This window comes from Castanea sativa, chromosome 6, assembly GCF_040712315.1.
Source record: "Castanea sativa cultivar Marrone di Chiusa Pesio chromosome 6, ASM4071231v1".
In the NCBI taxonomy this organism is placed as follows: domain Eukaryota; kingdom Viridiplantae; phylum Streptophyta; class Magnoliopsida; order Fagales; family Fagaceae; genus Castanea; species Castanea sativa.
The window spans coordinates 127,802-152,803 of record NC_134018.1 but is presented as its reverse complement, the minus strand read 5'-3'; the positions used below and the strand labels follow the sequence as shown (position 1 = coordinate 152,803).

General features: G+C 37.9%; 1 protein-coding gene across 1 annotated transcript; it reads right to left on the bottom strand.

Moving 5' to 3' along the window:
• Positions 1-5,373: 5,373 nt before the first annotated feature.
• On the bottom strand, positions 5,374-24,412 carry LOC142641763 (COP9 signalosome complex subunit 6a). The gene is made up of 8 exons (XM_075816246.1): positions 23,944-24,412; positions 22,606-22,699; positions 7,554-7,615; positions 7,385-7,463; positions 7,152-7,244; positions 6,468-6,568; positions 5,864-5,919; positions 5,374-5,740 (listed from the first exon to the last, which is right to left on the bottom strand). Exons 1-8 carry the CDS (start codon positions 24,313-24,315, stop codon positions 5,659-5,661), a joined length of 939 nt encoding a protein of 312 aa, XP_075672361.1. The 5' UTR covers positions 24,316-24,412; the 3' UTR covers positions 5,374-5,658.
• Positions 24,413-25,002: the final 590 nt, after the last annotated feature.

The following is a 25,002-nucleotide window of genomic DNA, read 5'->3' as shown; positions in this document are numbered from 1 at the left end:
TCTACTATCATTGTGAACATAAAGTAAATTTGATTTAATGTATGGTAGAAATATGTTGATAGAAGATATTAGGCGGGGTATCAAATTTTGCTCAGGTAACAGTTAAATACTATAATGCATCCTGGCAGGGTGGTTAGCTTCTATCTTTTATCTTTGTATTTTTTTCTTTATAACACTGGTGGTGCAAAAAATTTAACAATTTAGTATCACAAAAAACTATTTTATTTATTTTACCATTTCACTTTACAAAACACTCAATATCAGTGGTTTTATTTTTGCATTCAACACAATAAAATAATAAAAACAACATAATAAAATAATATATTTACTACAATAAAGAACAACTACTATTATCAACACAGTAAAATAATATATAGATGGTTGTGCACTGTAACTTAACAGCCAAAAAAATATGGCTTTGGATAAGAGTTTGTTGTCTTCCTATCAGCCTTTACAATGTTTTTTATAAGATTATTGCTAAGGTGTTAGTCAATTGGTAGAAGATAGTACTACCCCATGTTGTTTTTGACTCTCAGAGTGCCTTCCTATTTGGGAGGTTGATCATTGATAATGTGCTGGTAGCATTTGAGACTTACATTATTTAAAATGTAAGACACAATGAAATTTGGGTTACATGGCTCTCAAACTTGACATGAGCAAAGATTACGACAGAGTTGAATTACAATTTTTAGAGAAAGTGATGATTCATTTGAGTTTCTCTGGTAAAATTGTGTCTATTATCATGTCTTGCATCAAGTCAGTTTCTTATGCTGTGCTTCTCAATGGAGAACCTGTGGGGCATATCAAACCAGGTAAAGGGTTATGTCAAGGTGATCTATTGTCTCCATACATGTTCCTTTTGTGTGCTATTGGTCTTCAAGGGTTCCTCCGTAAAGCTGAATCTGATGGTTCTATTAGAGGAGTTTCTATATGCAAAAATGGTTCATGGGTTTCTTAAATTTTCTTTGCAAATGATAGTGTTCTCGAAACAGCATGCCAACTTATCCTAGACATTTTCGCTACTTATGATAAAGGCTGGGAAGAAAATCAACAAGGATAAGATCGATATTTTCTTTAGCTTTAACACACATTAGGATGTTCAGGGAATTGGAAATCTATGTGCATCAGGGAAGGTAAATGGCTATTGGATAAAATTTGTAGAACTGTCATTGCTCCTCCACCTTCTCTTCCCCTTGATGCCAATGTCAGTTCTCTCATTAATGCCGAGTGAGTTACATGGAAAGTGGATCAAGTTCAGCAACCATTCATGCCTCATGAATCCAAATTGATTCTTAGCATTCCTCTTAGTGTTATACTTCGTCCCGATCATCTAATCTGGTCTCAAACGCCTACGAGAGTGTTTACTACTCATAGTGCTTATCAATTGTTGGCCAATGCTACAAAGGCTAATAGTGCTAACAGCTCTAACCCAAACCCTCAGAAGAAATTTTGGAGAGGACTTTGGAAGCTACAAGTCCCTAACAAAGTGAAGCTCTTTGCCTGGAAAGCTTGCAACAAAGCCTGCCTACCATGGATAATTTGTTCCAGTGCCATATTGTTGATTTGGACCTGTGCAATAGCTGTAAAACTATTTCTGACGATCCTCTGCATGCCATTTGGGGTTGTCCTGAGGTGGAGAAGGTGTGGAGTGACCATGCATGGTTTAGCCAAGCAGTCTCCTCCCCACTGGCTGATTTTACTAACCTTTTGTTTAGATTTTTGCAGGTTTTTGATGATAACAGGGCTAAATTGTTCATCTATATGGCGTGGGGACTTTGGAATCGTTGTAATATTGGCTTGGTCTCCCATCTCCATTGCTGGACAGAGTTGGACCACATACTACAAAATTTCTTTAGGAATTCATCACGCTCAAGATGATCAGTCCGTCAACATTCCAGTTGCTCCTCCTAGCTTGTGGTGTCCTTCGATTTCCCTGCGCTTCAAGGCAAATTTTGATGGTGTCGTATTCAGTAGCACTCACTCGGCTGGTATAGGAGTACTCATTCGCAACAGCCGTGGTGAGATGATTGTGTTGGAAAAACATAGTTTGTATCGCATATAAAACATATGTAGCGGAAAATTAACAGATCTACTTCATAGTTTGTATCACAATTGATAACATGTACTATGTAAATTTTAGAATTTAAGAACAAGAGAGCGTATCTTGGTGTGGTGAAATTCAAAATCGAATATTAAAAGTACTTGAGATCACTTTTAATCTTCACTTCAATTCCACTAATGCCCAAATAGTGTGGGCTCTCAATCAATTTATATGTATGTGTTCAAGGGAGAATAAGAGAGTGGCTTACATTCACATACACACTATTTTCATATATTACCATACATACCAAATTCTGTATGTTTCTTTTCTTATATATAATTGATTATCTAATTGGGTTAGCCTTTTGGGCCATTCCAATTGAGTTTTAGTATGTGACTTGGATTGAGACCAAAATGGACAAATAAGACACTAGCTCCAATGGGTTTTGGGCATTTCTGTCAACTCTTGATAAGCTTAAAATTACCATTAATTATATCTAATACCACTATATAAATATAATTGCACTCTAGGTCTTATTAATAAATTATATCCCAAGACTTTATTATATATTCAACCCCTTCATTAAAATATTTGTAGTAATACAAAGTTATGAATGTTGACTGCCACTTTGAAGATTACTACATCTTAATCCTTGAGTACCTGATTTAATCTTTTAAGTTATTCATCATATATTTATGAAATCCAATTTCATAAATATATACTTTAGTAACTTCTCACTAAAGTGGTTAGACCTAACACTCTGAATAACCAAACCTATTAAACTTATCTTAAGGGAATATTTTATATTTCCGTTAAGAGATTATAAATTCCATCTTGAGAATATATGTTCCTTTAACATTAAATATAACTGCCCAACATACTGAGGTTTTGATTGTGACTTTAGATCTCACTCTTGATATATCAAAGTAACCTATATTTCATGATCAGGTTCATTATTTTCGCAGGATTGAGAGTTCATGTAAATAGAAGTTGTGAGATTTATTATTCATTGGATAGTCGTTGGTAGAATAATAAATCTCACAGCGGTCTAGTTCAATTTGTTTTAACACTTAAAACATATCAACATATCAACTAGAAGTCTCCACTTCCATGATCAAGAGAAATCATCTTAGTTGATATGTTATAGTCTTCGCAGATGAAATGCCTAACTTCATTATTTACTACGAGCTAAAAATTCCGAGTTTACAAAGAACTCGTGATTTATATCTTTTGTGACTAAATCATATAAATCACATACTATGAATCTGATAGACTATATGATAATGTCCAAATATTCATGTTACCATTATTTTAGATAATAATAAAACAACTTTATTAATCACAACATAATGTCATACATAGCATCATACAATAGGATTTAAAGGGCACATATCTTATCAGATTGCAGCTATGACTGAAAGTATTCCCCTTCCAAATTCAGTAGTCGAGGTCGAAGCTTTGGCATGTCGTCGTGCTGTGAAGTTTGCATTCGAAATTGGTATCCAAGAAGTAATTTTCAAGGGAGACTCGATGATTGTGATTCAAGCTCTGACTCACGACTTTGCTAGTGAAGCCCCATATGGCAACCTGATCGATGATATACTTACTCATGCTTCTCATTTATCCTGCTTTGAGTTTTTTCATGTTAAACATTCTTGTAATAGGATAGCTAATGCATAAGCAAAATGAGCCAAATCTGGGGTAGAATTTTAGGCAAGAATGGAAGACCTGCCGGATGACATTGCAACCTTGGCTCTCTTTGATGTTCATTAAGTTTTAGTATGTTGGTTTTGTTTTCTAATAAAAGCCCTAGGCTACTAGTCTAGTTTCTCAAAAGAAAAAAAGAAAAAAGAGAAGCTTCTGATTCACTGATGTAGGACACTTTTGTTATATATTTAGTTGCTAAATTTAGCATTTTACCTTTTTGCTTCCACCAATAATGAATTAAAAAGAACGTGACAAAAACTTTCTCTATCCCCCTATCCATTGCTTCCATACTAGAGGGGGTGGCTATGGCCTTGACCACCTGCCCCTTATCTGAGGTCCAACCATACTACAAGCATAACCATTTTTACATTCAATTTCAAAACTTGTTAATTTGTGTAATTGTGAGCGCATGAAAATTACACAAATCCTAAACCCTAAACCCCATAAACCATACTACAAGCATAACCATTTTTACATCCAATTTCAAAACTTGTTGATTTGTGTAATTGTGAGTGCATGACAATTACACAAATCCTAAACCCTAAACCCCATAAGCAAATGGATGAAAACTGAATGTGAAATACAAGGAAGTTCTATCTTTGTATTACCTGGTTTGACAAAGATGTCCACAACCACAAAGATGGATGTTGTCTTGTTTCTGTGACTTCAATATGATACGGCGTTTGAGGCATCAAAATTCAATCAACATGTTAGACATATTATGCCCTAAAAAGCCACAATTAAAGGACTTTTAACTTTTCCTAGATTCCTTTCCTTGAACCGAAATTTTCTTAAGGTCAAAAATATCCTCAACAAATAGACAAAGACTTCTCCTAAAAATATGGTAAACAATGTCTACTACCGTTCAACTGGTAAAGGAATTGCTTTTTAAACTGAAACTTAGGAGGAGCAGCCATGGTTGACTCTTTGTTTGGATGGCCGTGGAATGGGATGTTATGATGGATGGCAATTTCATAGACCAGGATATCGTTGATCTTGATTTTAGTGGATGAATTGGCTTTTGTTAAGCGGATATGTTTGGTCTTTTTATTTTTTTTTAATGACAAGCATATTTGGTTTTTTTATTAATAGATGTGCTTGTGTCAGCAACTGGACAAAATTTGTCACTCCACAAATTTAAATGCTTGTTGGGCCGAGATTCAAGTATTTAAGAGAAAATTTCACATACATATATACTTAGATTAGTTAGAATAAAATTTCTATATTGTATAAAAAAAAAAAAATTGGTGGGACAAAAATAGGGGTAAAAAACCTCCTATTTGTTCCTAGTCCTGTATAACAGGAAATAATTTATGGGTAAATTGCTTTGACCTCCTTCGATATTTCCAATAATTTATCTAAGAAAGATGTGTGAAAAGTTTTACCAAAGCTAGTATAAATTTTCCAAGGCATTAAAATAGCAAATATATTAGCGACATCTATTTCATTTATTTATATTTATATCAACACATAAACACGGTTAATTCAATCTCTGCAAGCATTCACTCAATTATGCCAAGCCTTACCCATGAATAACTATTTTGGACTCCCATATTGATCTTTTGTAAATTACCTGTGGAGTACACATCCGCGTAATAAACACGCACATTTTATGGGAATGTGTAAAAAACAAAAAAATGGTTATGACTACTGATTATGCTTTTATCCAAAACAAACACAAAGGCACCGATTCACAAAGGACCACACTTAAAATCATCTCTTTCCACTCATAAAATTACTTGGTATGGTACGCAAAGCCAAAAATATAAGGAAAAAAGGAAGAAATTCCTGATAGATTTCTCTTTCTGATTTGACCAGATCCTAGGCTCCTATCAATATGACTCCTATGTGCTATGCCCACAAAAACAAAAACAGAAGTTAGCAAACTGCTAGATAACAGCAATCAGCTTTCACATAAAAGCAGTCCGCCCACCCCTTCGACTATGCCTGTCGTATGCAGTGTTGAATTTGTCGACTAGTTCATTCATTGTGCTGTGGCGAGTAAAAAAAAAAGAAAAAAAAAGGAACAGTTGCATGTTAAAAAATGGATGACAATAAAATTAAAACATCAGTCAAAAATAAATTTAAAAATAGCAGTGCCAGAAGCAAACATACCTCGAGCAGTTGGTGAACATGGCTAGGTAAGTGATCAATAATGTGTCATTGTATTCCTATAAAGGGTAAAAAAACCCATAAAAAGCAAAATTAAATTAGATCAAGATGTCAACCTAATCATTATTGTATCTCCTGATTATATATTTTTTGTGGGTTCTCGAAGAAAAAATGTTTAAAACATGAAAAACAAGGCACTGTTTATGACTATATTATGATATTTACCACATATTATAGGTATTTGCATAATTAGGCATATATACATATGATATTTTGTAGACAATGCGCTTATTGTGTGGACCTGCTTCTTCAATTATCACAATCACACACAATTAGAAAAAATTACATCAACAAGCACAACCCCCTTCTTTACATGCAGACTCTTGTTTATAGGGGTACTTTGGGTAGAAATAATTGCATATTCAAGGATACGAATCACTCTGTTTCTGCTTTTGTCAAAGACTTGGTATTTTATTTATCTTTCAATTTATCTTTCAATGAGTCTATTTTTATAATTATGCATAAATTTGCTACATTCACTACTACAGGCATCACTGGTGCCGATCTTGATGAACATCCAAAGAGGGAATAAATAGGAAGCACTCACCATCAAGAAATCATCTTGAAATTTCTCTGATTCAATAGCTGGCAATCTTCTCAGAAGACTTGATACTTGTCTTAGCAGGGCATTCTCGCAAGGGATATCACCTGTGTTCAGCAATATAAAAGCATAACAATTAACCCTAGGTCATTCAACAGGCACAGCCCAGGCAAGATATTGATTGTTATTATTGCCAACTAGTGATTCCATGAATTAAGGAGTTAAATCTGGGCAGATTCAATGTCATCAAGAAGATGAAAAAGCAGATTAGTTGGAAGGGATGCCCATTTTATTCCATTTCCCCGTGTTCCACCCAAAAGTGGGAAAAACAATCCATCCCCCCCATTAATTGAGGAGAAATTATGTTCTTATCCCCATTTTTTTATTACACAAATAAAATATACAGGTCATAACAGTAAAAGTGTATATTTATTTCATTTCCTTATAAACTCCCAATCACACAAGAAAAAAAGTACCTTAATCTTTTCCATTCAATTCATTTATGAACTCCCAAACAGTGTTAAAGATGTGATTTCATCATATTTTCTGGATTTTATTGTGACATTAGTTGTTTTCCTCATCTTCTTTTGCTTTAAAAACTTTTTTCCAATCATATTTATTTTCAAAGCTAATTGCTATTTTTATACAATAGACAGATTTATTTTTGGTGGTAAAAAGAGAAAAATATACCTTTCTGCATTGCAAGAAGATAGTGATGAAGCACCCTGATTCTGCTATTGAGCATCTTGATGGCACTGTGAATGCCCGTAAGGTGAGCAGCCACTGCAATCAAACCCAAGTTACAGTAATGTGCATCAGAAAAGAACAAAACTTTTATATAACTAATTTCAACTTCCTCCTAAAAAGAGGTTTACTGATAGACATGTTGTAAAAGTAATAAATAGAAATTAAAGGGTGCTTACATTGAGTAGCTGCTGAACCTCCATCAGATGGTTTAAGATGTGCAACATGATCAACTGAGATACGTTCCGCTTCAACTGTCTTCACAGCGCACACAGAAAAAAGTGAATCTCGAACACTAGATGATATTACTTAGATCAAATTAGGTTTAGAAGACTGAGCAAGCCTAACCTCAATGGTGTAGCTTGAACGAACAAAAATTAGTTGTGGATTCCCATCTATGACATGCAGCTCTGCGTTGCAAGGATCAACACCCAACAGAACAGAGAAGTTATCACCTCAGTATACTTGGCAAGTGAAAAGCTAATAAGGAAATGATCCTAGTCTACCAGGAAATAGAATAGCATGTATAAGCCACATAATTTGGGAATTAACACAAAAAAAAAAGGATACTATAGAGCCTTTTTTGATAAGTAAAAAAGAAAAAAGAAAAAAAAGATTCTAGAGAACTAAATGGTCAATAAAACTTACGTTACTCATCAAATGAATATACAGTGATCCAGGTCTCTGGAAGGTCATTGAACCTTAAGATTCTAAACTATGATTGGCAATTCAGGTAGTAATAAATAAACTATAAGATGTGCCTGAGCAGGTCAGAAGTGAAGTGTATGATACATTTTGACCTTTGTATGGTAAAAAAAAACCAGTCAATAGGTCACTCACTTCCCTCTACTTTGGCCACTTCAGACGGTGTAAAGTAGGTTTGATGAAAAATTTAGCCTCCCAATTCTATCCACTTCTTTTTAACTTCAACTTGGTAAAAGCGGGAAGCACACTTCAGCGCCATAGGCCTCTTGGAGCCAAAGTGCAAGAACATGCCTAATTGAAGTAAAGCCCACATTCCAGATACAATGTATAATTGCTTCTAAAATGAAGATTCTTAAGACATAATAAAAATATTTAATCAACACAAAATGGTAATATTTTTGCTTGCTATTTCAAATGGATAGTGCAACTACAAAAAATTTGTAAGTTTAAATTTTAAATAAGTTATTTCGGTTTCTTATAATTTTTCAACTGGATGGGGAAGCACTTGTCAAGCATTTGGAACTTAGATCCATTGTGCTTGATGTGATGTATTGGGAAGGAACGTAACCAAGGAAATTTAAGGATATGGATAGCTTGGGAAACTAGTTGCTTGCATCATTTAGCAGTTCTCTGTTTGACTGGTCTAGGGCTTGAGGACTCACATCTAGTGATTCCCTCCCTTTGTTCCTTAATTTTCTTCTTGTTTGTAATTAATTTTTTTATTATTATTGATAGGTAATCAAAGAACACTCTTTTACTTAAAATGAATACAAGTAGCTCAAGAAGAGATCCGAATAGAAAGAAGAAAATCATAAATGGAAGTACATTAAGTAAAACCCCAAATTCTAACCCAATGAAACGAAGTCCCAACAAGCAAAAGATATGAGATTATCTTCAAAAGTGAGAGTATTACGTTCCCGCCAAATTAACCACACAAGAAAAGTTGGAACCATATTCCAAATATTAGAAGAATGCTTCCCCAATCAATTCCTCCATCCAAAAAGAAGGGAAGCTATTGTATTCGAAAAAATTTCCAATGACAGTATAATTTATTTATCAAATATTTGGTTTGTGTCATTATATGTCAATTTTTAAATAAAAATTGTTATCTATGTTATGGATTATTTGTACATGTTAAATTAAGTGTGGAGCGGGTCTTTGCATAACAGAAATGGTGTAGCACGGGGTGAGGCCCTGCAGGGTAGGGACAGGGTGGGACAAAGATAGGGCAAGGTAAGGCAGGGACAAGGCAGAATAGTTGACATGTGGGGTGATAGGGTGGGGACAAAGATGGGGTGAGGTAAGGCAGGGACAAGGCATAATAGTTGACATGTGGGGCGATGGTGGCTAAGTTGCACGAACACTAACACTGGTACAGGTACAATACGGGTATGGGGGTATGGCAATTCTTGAAAAACAAGGGTATGACACGTCAGGAGTACGTCAATTAAATAATTATAGAATATGATTAGGTATATTTTTAAACATATTTAGACAAATTATGTTTATTTTAGGATTTAAATTAAGTAAAAAAAGCAAAATAAAATGTTGTCTAAAGTAAAATTTATGTTTCATTACAAAACCCATAAGACAGATAAAACCAAAAAAAAAAAAAAAACTATAAAATAAGTAAAACACACGTGTGGATAAGTTAAGTCAAAAAAAAAAAAAAAAGAGAAAGGGAGAGAGGGAGATTTGGGGTCGCCGGAGGCCGAAGCAGGTTCGGTTGTTGCCAATCTACTCTGAGAAGACACACCGCACAGATCAGATAAGAGATCTGGGAGGAAGAGAGAGGTGTTGGTCAAAATCCTTTTTATTTTTTATTTTTTTTAAAGCTTTGCCGTGGTAGATCGGATGATTCAGATCAGAGAATTGAAAGGAAGAGAGAGGCGTTGGTCCTATTCTTTTTTATAATTTTTTTTAAAGCCTTGTTGTGTCTGGGATGTACTGCCGTGTTGTGACCATGTCCAGGACATACCCAGATTTAAAAACAAAAAAGAAAAAAAAAGAGGGTACTCATTGATTTTAGGCTTCTTACCAGTACCCGTGTTGGACATGTGACAAACACGGGCAGTTGGCCAAAATTGCAGTGTTTTTGCAACATTGGATGGTGGGGCACCCATTATTTGACCCGACTTGTCCTGTTGCTATTCCTAACATCTGTGTGCTTTTATGTGCTTGAAATCTAATCAAGGAATTGCTTCACATCAATAAATGAAAGACAAATAGAACAAGCATTCACTATAATTTCTTCATAACTTTCAAAGTTTATTAACTATAAATACTTATGACAGCAGTGGAAAAACCCACCCACTAGTTGGTGAGGTTCTAAATGTTGAGGCTTTGGCTGGAATGTTTTGATGCAAAGTAGCCAAGTTACCCTTGACCTATTTGGGTCTTCCATTAGGTGCTACTTTTAAGGTGAAAGAAATTGGATTGGTATTTCTGAACTCTTAATATCTTACATCTGATTTAAGAATATGGGAGGGAATGTTGAACATTTTAGGTAACTAGAAAGCATATAAAAAGGCTTTGTTGATCCATCATCATGATTTTCTCTTTATGGTTCTACCTGCCCACATAAACACCTAACATAGAAGAGAGAAGGGGGGGGGGGGGGGGGGGCACAAATCTAAGGCCTGGCTACCTCGGATTAGCCATCAAATTCTTTGGTTTTTTCTTTTTCTCTGTTATCATGGAAGGTTCCATTTTCTTTTTCGTCGAGTCCAAAACTTTTGAATTTTCAATTGAGGAGGGAGGTACTTATTATATGTTACGTATGTATGAAAGAAATAAGGATTCCCTCCGGTCAGTTATTATGGGTAAAGAAAGTGCTAAACGTTTGCTAACTAATGTGGAGGATCTCTTGTCAAATATACCTCCCGGTAATTTTGCAAGAACCTTCAGGGACGGTAGCAAGGTTTTTATAATGCAATGGGGTTTCAATGCACACGAAAGCTTCCTCATGATCTCTGAACTTGTTCATGGGCGTCGAAAAGGTTCCATCATTGTGCCGGAAGGGAAGCTAGGCAGTGGGTGGAGAGGATTTGAATTGCATCTACACAAAGCAATTGCTCCTAACTCACTTACTGTCAAACCGCTATCTCAACCTGTTTTGAACTTGACAGGGCAACAGTTCAGGCAACAAAAATCCTTTTTGTTGGCAACGGTGGAAGCAAAAAAGGAAAGCATTTAATGCCCAGTTTTCAAAATTCTAACATATCTTGCCTGAGCAGTCAGTTCCAGGATTCGCGGGATAGGGGTGTTGGGAAGGAAAGCCCTGTACCTAGTGCTGGCATAGTGCTTGGGATTAATGCCAATGCTTTCAACGGCACTAAATTCCCTTTAGCGCTAGAACTTTCTTTGTGTTTGGAGTGTGGGCTGAATGGCAAGTGGGAAGTTAAGCACTCCAATATCCGGGAAGTGGGTCGGGGATGTGTTGAGCCCACCCAAGTCCTCAGGCCCACTGTACTCTCAAAAGCTTATCAGCCCGACCCATCTCTTTTCAATATTTCTAAGCCCAAACCCACCTTGGTCTGGCGGCCTAAATCAAAAGAGTTTAACTCCCTGTCTCTCCCAATTCAAGAGTCCCAACCCCCAAGGAAGCCTTCGTTGCTTCCATCGGCCTCGTTGTCCCTAGCGGTTGAAGTTTTGAGCTTCGGTGGGGTGGAGGTGCCGATAACGCCATTGATGTCGTCGATGGTCGCCGCTGCTCACTTTCACGACTCCGATAAGGTCGATGACACTAGGTATGTTTTATCGACGCTGTCTGACTTGAGTCATGCCTCCGATGTAGTTGAGGCTAAGCTTCTTGCTTCCGATGAGGCCGATGAGGCCAAAATTGAGTTGGCATGCACCACAGATAGTGAAGAGGGCTTAGAACGAGATTTCCGACTGTTTCTTTAGGATCATTTCGGCAATATAGTCAAGAAATGGGGGAATTTGGAGCAGTGGGCACTTAAACTACGTGATGAAAGGAGGGTTGTGGTTTCGATTCAGAAACCTTTGCCACGGTGTGAAGCTATCGAGGTATTGGAGGAGCAAAAACAACTGGCCTTAGTTCTGTGGGAGTCTTCTGAAGCTATCAATGGGTTAACAGTTCCTATCAAAGAGGATGAAGTGTTGGTGGAGGACTGGGTTTCAGATACCTACTCAGAGGATGCTAATCAGCCTCTAGCTGTTGAACCACTTGCTTTTTCTCTCCCTTCGGCTATGGCAGAAGGGTCGGTTGTGGATGAGGAAGGGTTTGTGGGTGTAGATAATTCAGAGAGGCAAGTACCTTACTCAGAGTGGTTTCAATTGAGATTCAATAATTTCGATAGTTTCCTTGGCACATCCCTAGAGGGCTTGGAAGATCAAGCAACAAAATTTTTATTGGCTGTTGAAGCTGAACTAAAGCGGAGGGCTGAGGTGAACAAGATGACATGTGGCTTTAAAAGCTCGGGGATGAAAGGTTTAAGAGAGCTAAAGGGGTTGTTCAGTTCTATTAATTATGGCTCTACCTCGGCTAGGCAAAGTGGTTCTATTAGGGACCGGGTTTTCTATTGGCTCAATGAATTTGAAGTTACTTTCTTGGAATGTCAGAGGGCTGAATGTAATAGAAAAGAGGCTTCAGATTCGTAACTTGTTGCATTCTTGGAAGGCTGATATTGTGTGTTTGCAAGAGACCAAACTAAAATGGATTACTAGAGGTATTGTCCAGAGTATATGGAGTTGCCCATACATAGATTGGTTATACTTGGGTTTTGATGGTGCTTTTGGAGGTATTTTATTGATGTGGGACAGTCAGGTTGTGGAAAAGGTGGAGGTAGTGGTGGGGCATTTTTCAGTTTCATGCAAGTTTAAAAATGTTGGTGATCATTTTGAGTGGGCTTTTACTGGTGTTTATGGACCAAATTTAAACAAAAGGCGTAGGTTGATGTGGGAGGAACTAATAGGGCTGATCACTTGGTGGGATTTGCCATGGTGCTTAGGAGGTGACTTATGGACCCGTTTCCCTTCAGAGCGGCTGGGGGCTGTTAGCTATTCTTGAGCTATGTATGGCTTCTCTGACTTTATCTTTCTACATGGGTTGATGGATATTCCCTTGGCAGGGGCCTTTACACCTGGTCCAATTCTTCATCAGCTTCTTGCCTAGATCGGTTTCTTTTCTCCCCTCTATTGGCAGATCACTTCACTTAGTTTTCCCCAAAAAGGATGTCTAGAGTTCTTTCAGACCATTTTCCTATTTTTGTTGGAGGGTGGAAGTCAGCGAAGAAGTAGAATTCTTTCCGTTTTGAAAATGTGGTTGAGGGTGGATAATTTTGTCGATAAAGTGAAGACGTGGTGGACTTCCTATTTGTTCCAAGGAACCCCTAGTTTTATTCTAGCTAAGAAGTTGGCTGCCTTGAAGTTGGATTTAGAAAAGTGGAACGAGACGAAGTTTGGCAATGTAACGTTTAAGAAGCATGGCCTTTGGAGCAAGTTGAATGTTTTAGATGCTAAAGAGGAGACCCATAGATTATCAGCTGAGGAAAAGTTAGTACAAGTTAATCTTCATACTGATATTGAAAAGTTAACTCTTTTAGAAGAGATTAGTTGGAGACAAAAGTCTAAGGTGTTGCATTTGAAGGAAGGGGACGCCAATACCAGATTCTTTCATAGAATGACTAATTCTAACAGGAAAAATAATGGTATTGAAAGTCTAATGGTTAATGGTATCTTGTCTTCTAATTAGGGCCTGATTGCAGACTGCATTACTCATTTCTTCATGGATTTGTATTCTGAGCACCAGGTTGTTCGGCCTTTTCCAGATGTGTTAGTCCTTCCAATGATATCTGGTGATAATGCGGACTGGCTAGAGAGACCTTTTGAAGAGGCAGAAATCTTTGATGTTGTTCAGAGTTTTCATGGTGATAAATCTCCTGGTCCAGATGGCTTCCCAATGGAATTTTTCCAAACTTGCTGGGGGATTGTCAGACCTGATCTTATGGTTGTATTTCGTCACTTTTTTGCTAAAGGTCAGTTTGAGAAAAGCTTAAACGCTACTTTTATTACTCTCATCCCTAAAAAACATGCAGCAAGTGAGATTAGGGATTTCCGGCCCATTAGTCTTGTTGGGGGGTCTATAAAATTATTGCTAAAGTCTTGGCTAACTAGCTTCACGTGGTTATGGGGGATATAATCTTAGCATCTCAAAATGCTGTTGTGAGAAATAGACAGATCCTTGACCCTGTTCTTATTGCTAATGAATGTCTTGACAGTAGATTGAAGTCTAGGGTGCCGGGGCTAATTTGTAAACTGGATGTTGAGAAGGCTTTTGACCATGTAAATTGGAGTTTCCTTTTGCAAATGTTAGAAAGAAGTGGGTTCTTAGCCAAGTTGAGACAATAGATTTCCTTTTGCCTTTCTACAGTCCGCTTCTCTATCTTGATTAATGGCTCTCCTTGTGGGTTTTTTGGTAGCTCAAGGTTTGAGACAAGGTGATCCGTTGTCTCCTTTGTTATTTGCGTTGGTGATGGAAGCTCTGGGAAGAATGTTGGATAAAGCAGTTCTTGAAGGACGTTTGTCAGGTTTTAGTGTGGGTAACTTGGAGGGAAGATCCTTGGTAGTGTCTCATCTCCTTTTTGCGGATGACACTCTTATTTTTTGTTATGCTGATCTAGACCAGATTTTGATTCTTCATATGATTCTTATTTGGTTTGAGGCAGTGTCGGGTCTAAAGATTAATTTGGGCAAGTCTGAATTGGTACCGGTTGGAGTAGTGCATAATTTTGACTTATTGCTAAATGTCCTTGGCTGCAAGTAGGGCTCTCTGCTAATGAAATACTTGGGTCTTCCTTTGGGTGCTAATTTCAAGGATAAGACTATTTAGAATCCGATCCTGGAGAAAATGGAAAGGAAATTGGCGGGTTGGAAACGCTTGTATTTATCAAAGGGAGGTAGAGTCACTCTAATAAAAAACACCCTTTCTAATTTACCCACTTACTTTCTATCTCTATTTCCAATACTTGCTAGTGTGGCTAACCGAATTAAGAAGCTTCAGCGGAATTTCTTATGGGGCGGTCTCAGTGATGAACCTAAAATTCATTTGGTTAAATGGGCTTCTATATGTGCTCCTATTTCTTCGGGTGGATTAGAGATTAGGTAGGAAGATAAGTCTTTTCAATATAGCTCTTCTTAGGAAGTGGTTATGGAGATTTGAGATTGAGAAGGATGCCCTTTCGAGACAAGTGATAGAGATGAAATATGGACGTGTGTGGGGGGGCTGGTGTACCAGGTCTGTTAATGGTCCTTACGGTGTTGGTTTATGGAAGAGTATCAGTCAGGGTTGGCCTTCTTTCTCATGCCATACTCGGTATGATATTGGTGATGGGTCTAGAGTGAAGTTTTGGCAAGACCATTGGTGTGGAGAGACACCTATTGCAGTTAGCTACCCTGCCCTATTCAGATTTTGCAGGAATAAGGAGGCTAGTGTGGTTGAGCTTATGAAATCCCCCAATGGGGTCCTTTTATGGGATGTGAGCTTCTTTAGGGGTGTGCATGTTTGGGAATTAGAGGCTTTGTCAAGCTTCATGGAAACTATATACGGTTCTTCAATAAGGAGGTTTGGCGGGGATAAGATGTGTTGGATTCCTAGCAAAGATAAGGGGTTCTTGGCGAAAGATTATTATAGAATCTTAGCTGGTCCTACTATCTTCGGTTTTCCTTGGAGAAGTATTTGGAACCAGAAGATTCCCTCTAGAGTAGCATTCTTTGTATGGACTGCTGTCTTAGGGAAATGCTTAACGATTGATAACTTACGAAAAAGGAATGTGTGGATTTTGGATTGGTGCTACATGTGCAAGAGTAATGGTGAATCGGTTGACCATCTCTTCCTTTACTGTCCCGTTGCTATGGATCTTTGGTCTATGGTTTTGGATTTATTTGGAGTATCTTGGGTTATGCCGCATACTCTTTTGGGGTTGTTAGGGTGTTGGCAAGGCAGCTTTGGTCGTCATCGAAATGGTTATATATGGTCCATTATTCCTCATGGCTTAATGTGGTGTCTTTGGAGGGAGAGAAATAGTCGTTATTTTGAAGATATGGAGAGATCTATTCCAGACCTCAAGCTTTTCTTTTTTAGAACTTTATTGGATTGGTTGTTTGCTTTGCAAAACCAATCATTCCCTTCTTTTATTGATTTCTTAGATCCTTGCAATTTTTGTATTTGATTTACTGTCCCCTTGTTCACTCCCTGTGTACTAGGGTGCTTCCTTTTTGGTATTAATATATCTTATTACTTATCAAAAAGAAAAAGAAAAAGGATTGGTGTGTTGGAGAAAATGGAGAGGCGATTGGCTGGGTGGTCAAGATTATATCTTTCTAAGAGGGGTTGAATCACTTTACTAAAAAGCACCATATCCAGCCTGCCTACCTTCTACTTATCTCTGTTTCCTATCCCAATGAAAATTGCTAGACGTATTGAAAAATTACAAAGGGATTTTTTGTGAGGAGACTAAGGAGACGAATTTAATTATCACTTGGTCAAGTGGAAGACTGTTTAAGCACCGGTTCAAAATGGGATTGGGTGTTCTAAATTTGGTTTTATTTAACAAGTCTTTATTGGGGAAATGGTTGTGGAGATATGCTATGGAAAGGAATGCCTTGTGGAGAAGGGTAATAGATACAAAATATGGTAGCTTGTGGGGGTTTGGTGTTCTCATAGTGTGCAGGGGCCTTATGGGGTTGGTCTGTGGGATAATTTCTATCATTGTATCATCTTTAAGGTGGGAGATAGCTCCTCTATTAAATTTTGGCATGATCCTTGGTGTGAGGGACTTCTTTCAAAAAATAATTTCCCAGAACTTTACGATATTGTTAGTAACAAGGAAAGCTTTAGTGGCTGAGATGATGTCTTCTTCAGGGGGCACTTTCCATTGGAATATTAGATTTATCCGATTGTCTCAAGATTGAGAGGTAGAATTGTTTGACTCTTTTTTTTTGATAAGTAAGAAGAGAATATTATTAATAAAATAAAAGCAAGGGAAACACAAAGAGTTCACGGTAGTGAACAAAGGAAAAATGATCAAAAAGACAAAAGCAGTCCCTAATCTATTCTAAGAGATGTAAGAAAATCCGTAAGGGTAGAACAATCCGAGAAACCCCAACAACGAGACCAATCAAAGAGGGTCCGCTGGCACAACTGTAATAACTGAACCACAGTTTTCCCCTCATTCTCAAAAGACTGCCGATTCCGTTCAGTCCAAATAATCCACATTAAGCAGCCTAGAACCAAATCCCAAATATCAGAGCTATGCTTCCCAAGCCAATGATACCAACAAAATAATAGCTCCATAACTAAACCTGGCATGACCCAATCAATCCCAAACAACCGAAGCATATACATCCACAAAGGATGAGCTATCGGACAAGAAAGTAACAGGTGATCCACAGATTCCACATTGCAACAGCACAAACAACGATTCGTCAAAGAGCGATCACGAAGCATAGGATTATCCAAAGTTAGGATCTGACCATGGGCTGTTGTCCACATAAAAAAAGCCACCCTCTTAGGAACCTTAACTTTCCAAATTCCTTTCCATGGGCAAGTGGAAGGATCTGCATTTCGAATCTTATGATAAAAGGACCGAGTATTAAACTTCCCATTGCCATTAAGATCCCAACAAAGCCTGTCACACCCTCCACCCCTAGGAATACGGGATTGGATGAAATGAAGAAGGGAGTAGGAAGCCGCCATTTCCCAATCATTGAATTCCTTATGAAATCTTAAACTCCACATTCTGTCATTATCACCCACTGGAGGGCTTAACACATCAGAAATACAAGCCTACTTATTAGCAGAACACAAAAATAATTAAGGATAAAGAATTTTAAGAGGAACATTCCCAATCCACTTATCATGCCAAAAAAGGATGCGAGAACCATCCCCCACCACAAAGGAGAAATGCTTAGCGAAAGTGTCCCACCCTTCACTAATACTCCGCCATAACCCACAACCATGAGCCCTACTGCAAGCTCGAGTGCACCAACCCCCTTTTCCCTCCCCATATTTCATGGCAATGACCCTACGCCACAAATGCGAGGTTTCATGGCCAAACCTCCAAAGCCATTTCCCTAATAGGGCCTGATTAAAAGGAGCCAACTTCCGAACTCCTAAACCACCTAACTCACACGGTAGACAAACATTATCCCAGGCTATCAAAGGATATTTGAAACACTCGACTGACGAACCCCACAAGAAGTTCCTTTGAATGCGTTCCAATCTAGTCGCCACGGCTTTAGGGATAGTAAAAAGGGAAAGGTACTAAGTTGGGAGGCTTGAAAGAGTACTCTTCAGCAAGGTAAGTCTACCACCCTTTGACAAATAAAGCCGCTTCCAGCCTTAAAGCTTCTTTTCCATCCTCTTAAGGATCGGATTCCAAATAGAGGCTGTTTTGTACAAAGTTCCCAATGGCATACCCAAGTAAAACATAGGCAAACTGCCCACCCTACACTGAAGGATATTAGCTAAAGACTGAATATTACGCACCTCCCCAATAGGGACCATTTCACTTTTCCCCACATTCACCTTTAAGCCAGTAAAAGCTTGAAAACAAGACAAAACCAGCCTAATAGAAAGAATCTGCTCTCTAGAAGCATCACAGAAAAGAATGGTATCATCCGCAAATAAAAGGTGAGAAACACGAATGCCAGTAGAATTAATAGGCCCCACATGAAAACCCTGAATGAAACCACCTTCCTCTGTTTTCTTCAAGATACGACTTAAAACCTCCATGATCAAAAGAAAGAGAATAGGAGACAAAGGATCACCTTGTCTGAGACCTCTAGAGCTACCAAAGAAACCAGCAGGAGATCCATTAACTAGAACAGAGAAACGAACGGTAGAGACACAAGTCTTAAGCCATCTCCTCCATCTATCCACAAAGCCCATCCTTTCCAACAGATAAAACAAAGCGTCCCAATTCACATGATCATATGCTTTCTCAATGTCCAACTTACACACCACCCCCGAAGTACGACTTTTCAGTCTACTATCTAAACATTCATTAGTAATAAGCACTGAATCCAAAATCTGTCTACCACCAACAAAAGAATTTTGTGACTCCGAAATGAGTTTATCTAGTACCCGCCTCAATCTATTAGCTAAAACCTTAGACAACAGTTTATACACACTACCACTAAGCTAATAGGCCTAAAGTCTTTGATATTTAAGGCATTACTTTTTTTTGGGAATCAGGGATAGAAAAGAGGCATTTAGAGACCGTTCAAACTCAGAGCTCCTATGAAAAGGATCAAAGAATGCCATGACATCATTTTCTACTACACTCCAGCATTTTTGAAAAAAAGCCATAGTGAATCCGTCAGGACTTGGGGCTTTATCTACCTCCATCTCTTGAAGAACCTTTACCACTTCCTCCTTAGAAAAAACCCTCTCTAATTCAAGTCGCTCAATCTCATCAATACTGGCAAACTCTAAACCATCCATAGAAGCGCGCCAAGAATCAGATTTAGAATACAGACTCTGATAAAAATGGACCACCTTAGACCGCACCTCTTCCTCCTCTTCATAGAGGACACCATCCATCTCTATACCCCGAATATGATTAGATCTTTTATGGGAGTTTGCAACCCGATGAAAGAAGCAAATATTATTGTTCCCCTCCTTCACGAATAAAATCCGGGACTTGTCTCCAAGAAATCTCCTCCAAAGAAGCAAGATGAGCAATCTCACCTTTAATCTGAATACGACGAGATTGATCCTCCTAAGAAAGACTTGACAAGTCCTCCCTAGCATCCAATCCCAACAATTCGGATAAAAGACATTTCTTCCTAAAGGCCAGATCCCCAAATTCCTCCTTATTCCACTTTTTCAAGTCCTCTTTAAGAGCTTTTAATTTAAGGGCCAGAATGAAGCTAGGAGAACCCGAAAAGCAGTACCCATTCCACCATTGCTGAACCCTCTCAACAAAACCCTCTTCTTTCAACCACATATTTTCAAACTTAAAGGCACACTGACCTTTATTAACACTACCCGCCACCACCAAAAGAGGGCAATGATCTGAGATTACATGAGGGAGTACCCTTTGAGACACATTACCAAAGTGATCTACCCAATCCACCGAAGCTAGGGTTCTATCAATTCTAGACATACAACCTGTTCCCGAATCTCTAAACCAAGTAAACGAAGCACCTTCAAGGGGTAGGTCCACAAGGTAATTAGCCTCAATGAAGTCAGAAAAAGCAAACATAGCTGGACTATAAGCCTCACAACCAAATCTCTCACTTGGATATCGAATGGTATTGAAATCCCCAAACACACACCATGCTGTATTCCACCTGGAGTGCATCCTTGAAAGTTCTTCCCACAAAGCACCCCGTTGATTATCCTCAATAGGCCCATAAACTCCTGAACAAGCCCATACAAAATCATCTACAACCCCTTTCAATAAAACATTAACAGAAAATAGACCAACAACACAATCAACTTTTTCAAAAACTCTCTTGTCCCAAACCAGTAACACCCCTCCTGCAGTATTAATTGCATCTAGAACAACCCAATCTAGGAATGGACTACCCCAAAGGCTTCGAACAATAGAAGAATTTAAAGAAGACATCTTAGTTTCTTGAAAACAAACTGTCACATTTCCACTCCTTGAGAAGATTTTTACATACCTCTCGCTTCTGAGGATTATTTAAACCCCTAACATTCCAAGATAGCAGCCGTAAACTCATTTAAAATTGGTGATCGCCCCCGCACCTACAGAGAAGTCTCTGATCCTCCCCTTAGAAGCTACCCCATCATAATTAATAGAAGAAATCAAGGCTTTGAGTTCCCTAAACCCTTTCTGCTTAGAGTTCACAATACCTTTAGAAGACCCAACACTAACAACCTCAACACAGTCTTGTTCAAGAAGACGGAACAGAGCCAGGCACTAATCTTCGAGCTTAACAATAGGAAAACCCACAATTCTACAAAAATTTTTCATCAGGCTAGAAACCCATTTTGAATTTTTCACCGCTGACCCTTGAACCTCAACCTCATCACCTTCCTGGATCACCTCCAACTCCTTTTGATCATTGGGATCCCATTTAGATAGAGGTGAGCACTCCAAGAGACCATTCTCAACCTCCTCATGAAAAAGGCCACTAGGATTATCTTCATTGTGTTTCCACTAGATCAGAAGATGCTCGGGCCCTTCCTGTGATAGCTCAACCCCTTCCAAGAGGCTTGGCGACACTGGCTCAGCAATAGGATTGCTCCAATTTTCTCCCTTCTCACCTAAAACCACCGTGGAGTTATCACTCCTTCCAAAACAGAGACCCTCCTCACTACGCAGACCTGACAGAGGAGAAAAAGAGTTTTGGGCATCAAACCCAAGTCCCAAAAGCCTCGCCATCGTCCCTACCCTCAAAACACCAGGTATCGGAGAGTGGGTCTCGACCCTCGACCTTCGATTTATCACCTCCACGCCGGGAAAACCAACATCGGACTCCACCGTCGCAGTTGCTGGCACCGCCGTTGTCACCGGCGACCCAGAAACCCCCGTTGCCATCGCCGGCACCGCTGCTGGCACTGGCGACCTGGAAACTATCTTCGATCTACCACTTGAGCCCTCCCTTTTGGCCCACGAAGCCAGACCTTCGTAAATGGCTTTTAGTGAAACAGGTTTGACCAAATTACCCTTAAGTGAGATAGCTGAATCCACGGGATGGGCTTTGACAGGCCCATCAAATTGTTTTAAAAAATCTGGCCTGCCATTTATGGATTGTATTTATGCTGTTTCTTTGAGAAGAAATGGGAAGAAATGGGACAGATAAAATGTATTGGAATTTTCTCCTCGAGGTTTTTGATGCTTGCTCTTATTATAAGGCCTTAAAACCTTCAATCACCTTTCCTTTCCCATGGAAACCTTTGTGGAAACCAAAGGTGCCTACTAAGGTCAGCTTTTTTATTTGGACGGAAGCATTAAGAAAAATTTTAACTGTTGATAATTTAAGGAGACGAAAATTGGTGGTGGTGGATTGGTGTTGCATGTGTAAGAGGAATGGGGAGACTCTAGATCACTTACTTCTACATTGCCCAATATCTCAAGAGTTATGGAATACGGTGTGTTTCCTTTTTGGGGTTCACTTGGTCATGCCACGTAGTGTGGTGGAACTTATAGCCTGTTGGTCATGGCAGTTTCACAGACCCAAAACTAAGGTGCTTTGGAGTATTATCCCTCATTGTCTTATGTGGGTCATATGGAGGGAAAGGAATACATGTACTTTTGAAGGGGATGAAAGGTCGATTAATGAGTTGAAGCTCTTGTTCTTTCAGACTTTGTTTGAATGGGCAAATGCTTCGGGTGTTGTTAATTTCATTTCTCTTCCTTATATGATGGATTTTTGTACTTTCATTCTTGTTTAGTTTAGTTTTTATTTTTATTTTTATTTTTTTTAGCACACTTCTTGTGTGCCTTGTTTTATTTTTTCCTAATACTTATTTTCAATGAAATTTATTACTTATCAAAAATATATAAATATACTTATGACAGCAACAGAGTGTATATTTGCAATATCATACCTCAAAACAAACAATGGGGGTAGTAGGAATGAATATCACATCGCAAAGACAACTCACACAATTAGAACAGGGCATAAGCTAAAAATTGCCTAACATTCCTCATGAGAATTTCACTTTCAATAAGAGGTAATGATGCAGATTACATACCGCTTTCATAAATAGTGACTGGAAGATCCTTTTGAGCATGATTAATTGAGGGATTGAGAAGAACATAAACAGGACTTTCGTTGATATCCATCAACTGTTACAAAAGAAAGTTTGTCACAATTAACTGACATTTGAAAGAGCTTATATTGCAGCATTACACTAAACATAGAGTAATTTGAAATTTCGAATCCATAAAGTAGCATATCACATCCTACAAAGTGTTTGGGGGGGTCTAGGGGGGAAAGGGTTCGAGCTGCAGGATTAGTAGCATGTTGTAATTATCTTTCAAAAAAATATCACATCCTACAACAAAGTTTTCGATGAACAATAATATATAAACCTAATCTAGGAAACAACCTATACTGATAAAGAGCAGAATAACAAACAGACAAATTCAGTAGTCATGAAAATGTAGACAGACTTCTTAAAGCTTGATAATCTACATTGGTGAAAGCTATCAGTCCACAAAATATTACACATACAAAATTACAAATTAAAGCCAGATGGCAACACTAAGTGGTCAAATTGTCAATCTCTGATTACTTCTTTCTTGGAATTTTGGTGTTTCTTACAAAGGCACTTGTTTGTAATGCATTAATACAGGATTTCAATGCGAGTTTATCTTACTTAATTTGATAAGTGTTAACAATGGTTTATGCTGTCACAGATGGTACCAATTACCAAACCCACAGCTTTCTCAAGAAAAATGTGAAGTGTTTGGATTTAATACGATATAATGTCAATACCCAGGACAAATTATGAGTCACTTTGTCCAGGGGTTCAGAAACTATGACTATGTAGCCACTTATGTATTTCAAGCAAATATTAAAGTTGCAACAAGAGGCAGATATGGGTTCAACTGAAGAAGAAGAAGAGTAAGACTTTTTTTTTTTTTAATAAGTAAATAAAATGTTTATTAAAATAGAGAAGAAATCTCATGAACACAAAATCTGTAGACAAAACTCCTCTAGACATTAAAATATTAAAGAATTTTCAAATGAAAGAATGGGACCAATGAAATCTACAACAGAATGCACGGATTTTGATTCAATAACAGAAAGATCCATAAATAAAATTACGTTTAAATATATTCCTCCAATGTGTCCACATTAATCAAAAAAGAGCGGCAGCATTCCTAAAAGCACATCAAATAACCTTTTAGGGAATGCGAGGCAGTGCACAGTGAGTTAATGAATGATCCATGGTTTCACCAATCCCCCATTCTAATTAATTACCCTTTTTTTTTATAAATGCAACCCTAATCCCCCCATTGTTACACAAAAAGATGAAATTGATAGATAGATAGAGAGAGAGAGAGAGAGGAGAGGAGAGACTCACAGCTTTGTGAATAAGCATATCAGATTCGTGAGCATCAGTGCCAGTAGAATACCATCCGAGTATATAGAAGTGAGGGAAAACCTTTTTATAAAGCTCTTGCTTCTTTTCGAGGAAGGTACGGTCAAGAGAATGTGTAGACTCATCGTAGAGGAGTTCGAAGCTGTTGAAGATCTCGACGGTGCGTCCTCTCTGGACGCCAATCACGCAACCGTAAACGCTATAACTACTATTACTATTACTATCACTATTACTATTACTACTGGGTTGCTGCATCTGAGACTTAACCCTAGTGTAGTGATCCGATATGTTCACTATCACCAGTGGATGCAATTTGAATGTCAGTCCACTGCTCGAAGTCGACGACGATGCCATTCTCAATTCTCACTTTTGGGGCCACACCAACTTTGGGGTTTTGAAGAAGAAGAAGAAGAAGAAGAAGGGTTCTATTCTCAATCAAATATTCTAAGGGAATTTTTCTTTTTTTGTGTGTATATATAATATAATAAGCTTTGCTGCATTGGATAATTGGCTCCAATTGGGCTTGACCCGCTTTTTACATCCTCTGGGGTCACTAGGAAGTTGGAGCCCAATATCGGTTACATTGGCCCTGGCCCCTTCACTATTTTGCTTTCTAAATTATTCAATTTTCGTCTCTTTTTTTATGCAAACTTTCTCTCTCTATTTTCTACTATAAAAAAAGAGAGTTTATGATGACTATAATTTATTATTATTTTTTGATGAATAATTTAATTTGATAATAAGTAATCGGTCTTTTTTCAAGAAATACGAGATAAAGTATATTTAAAATTTGAAAAGTGGTAACTAAAATAAATAGAAATTTTAGTTTAAATTTTGGCTAAAATTTACAAAACCTAAGGTGAGAATACTCTTCATAATCAAAAAAATCATAATGGTTTATGTTATTTCAATTTTTTTTTAATTTTATTTTTATGAATGAATGAAGATAATATTCTAAAAAAAGAAAAAAGAAAAAAGAAAAAGATAAGATGGGTTGGCTTATCCTAAAAATAAAAGCAAAATTGGTTTGCGTTCCCATTA

Excerpts from the sequence above, each read along its gene's own strand:
- LOC142641763 (XM_075816246.1), bottom strand. The coding sequence starts at position 24,315 with ATGGCATCGTCGTCGACTTCGAGCAGTGGACTGACATTCAAATTGCAT. Across the intron at positions 22,700-23,943 it reads ATATGCTTATTCACAAAGCT|TTGATGGATATCAACGAAAG; the intron begins GTGAGTCTCTCC and ends CTTTTGTAACAG. Across the intron at positions 7,616-22,605 it reads AGTCACTATTTATGAAAGCG|AGCTGCATGTCATAGATGGG; the intron begins GTATGTAATCTG and ends CTTGCAACGCAG.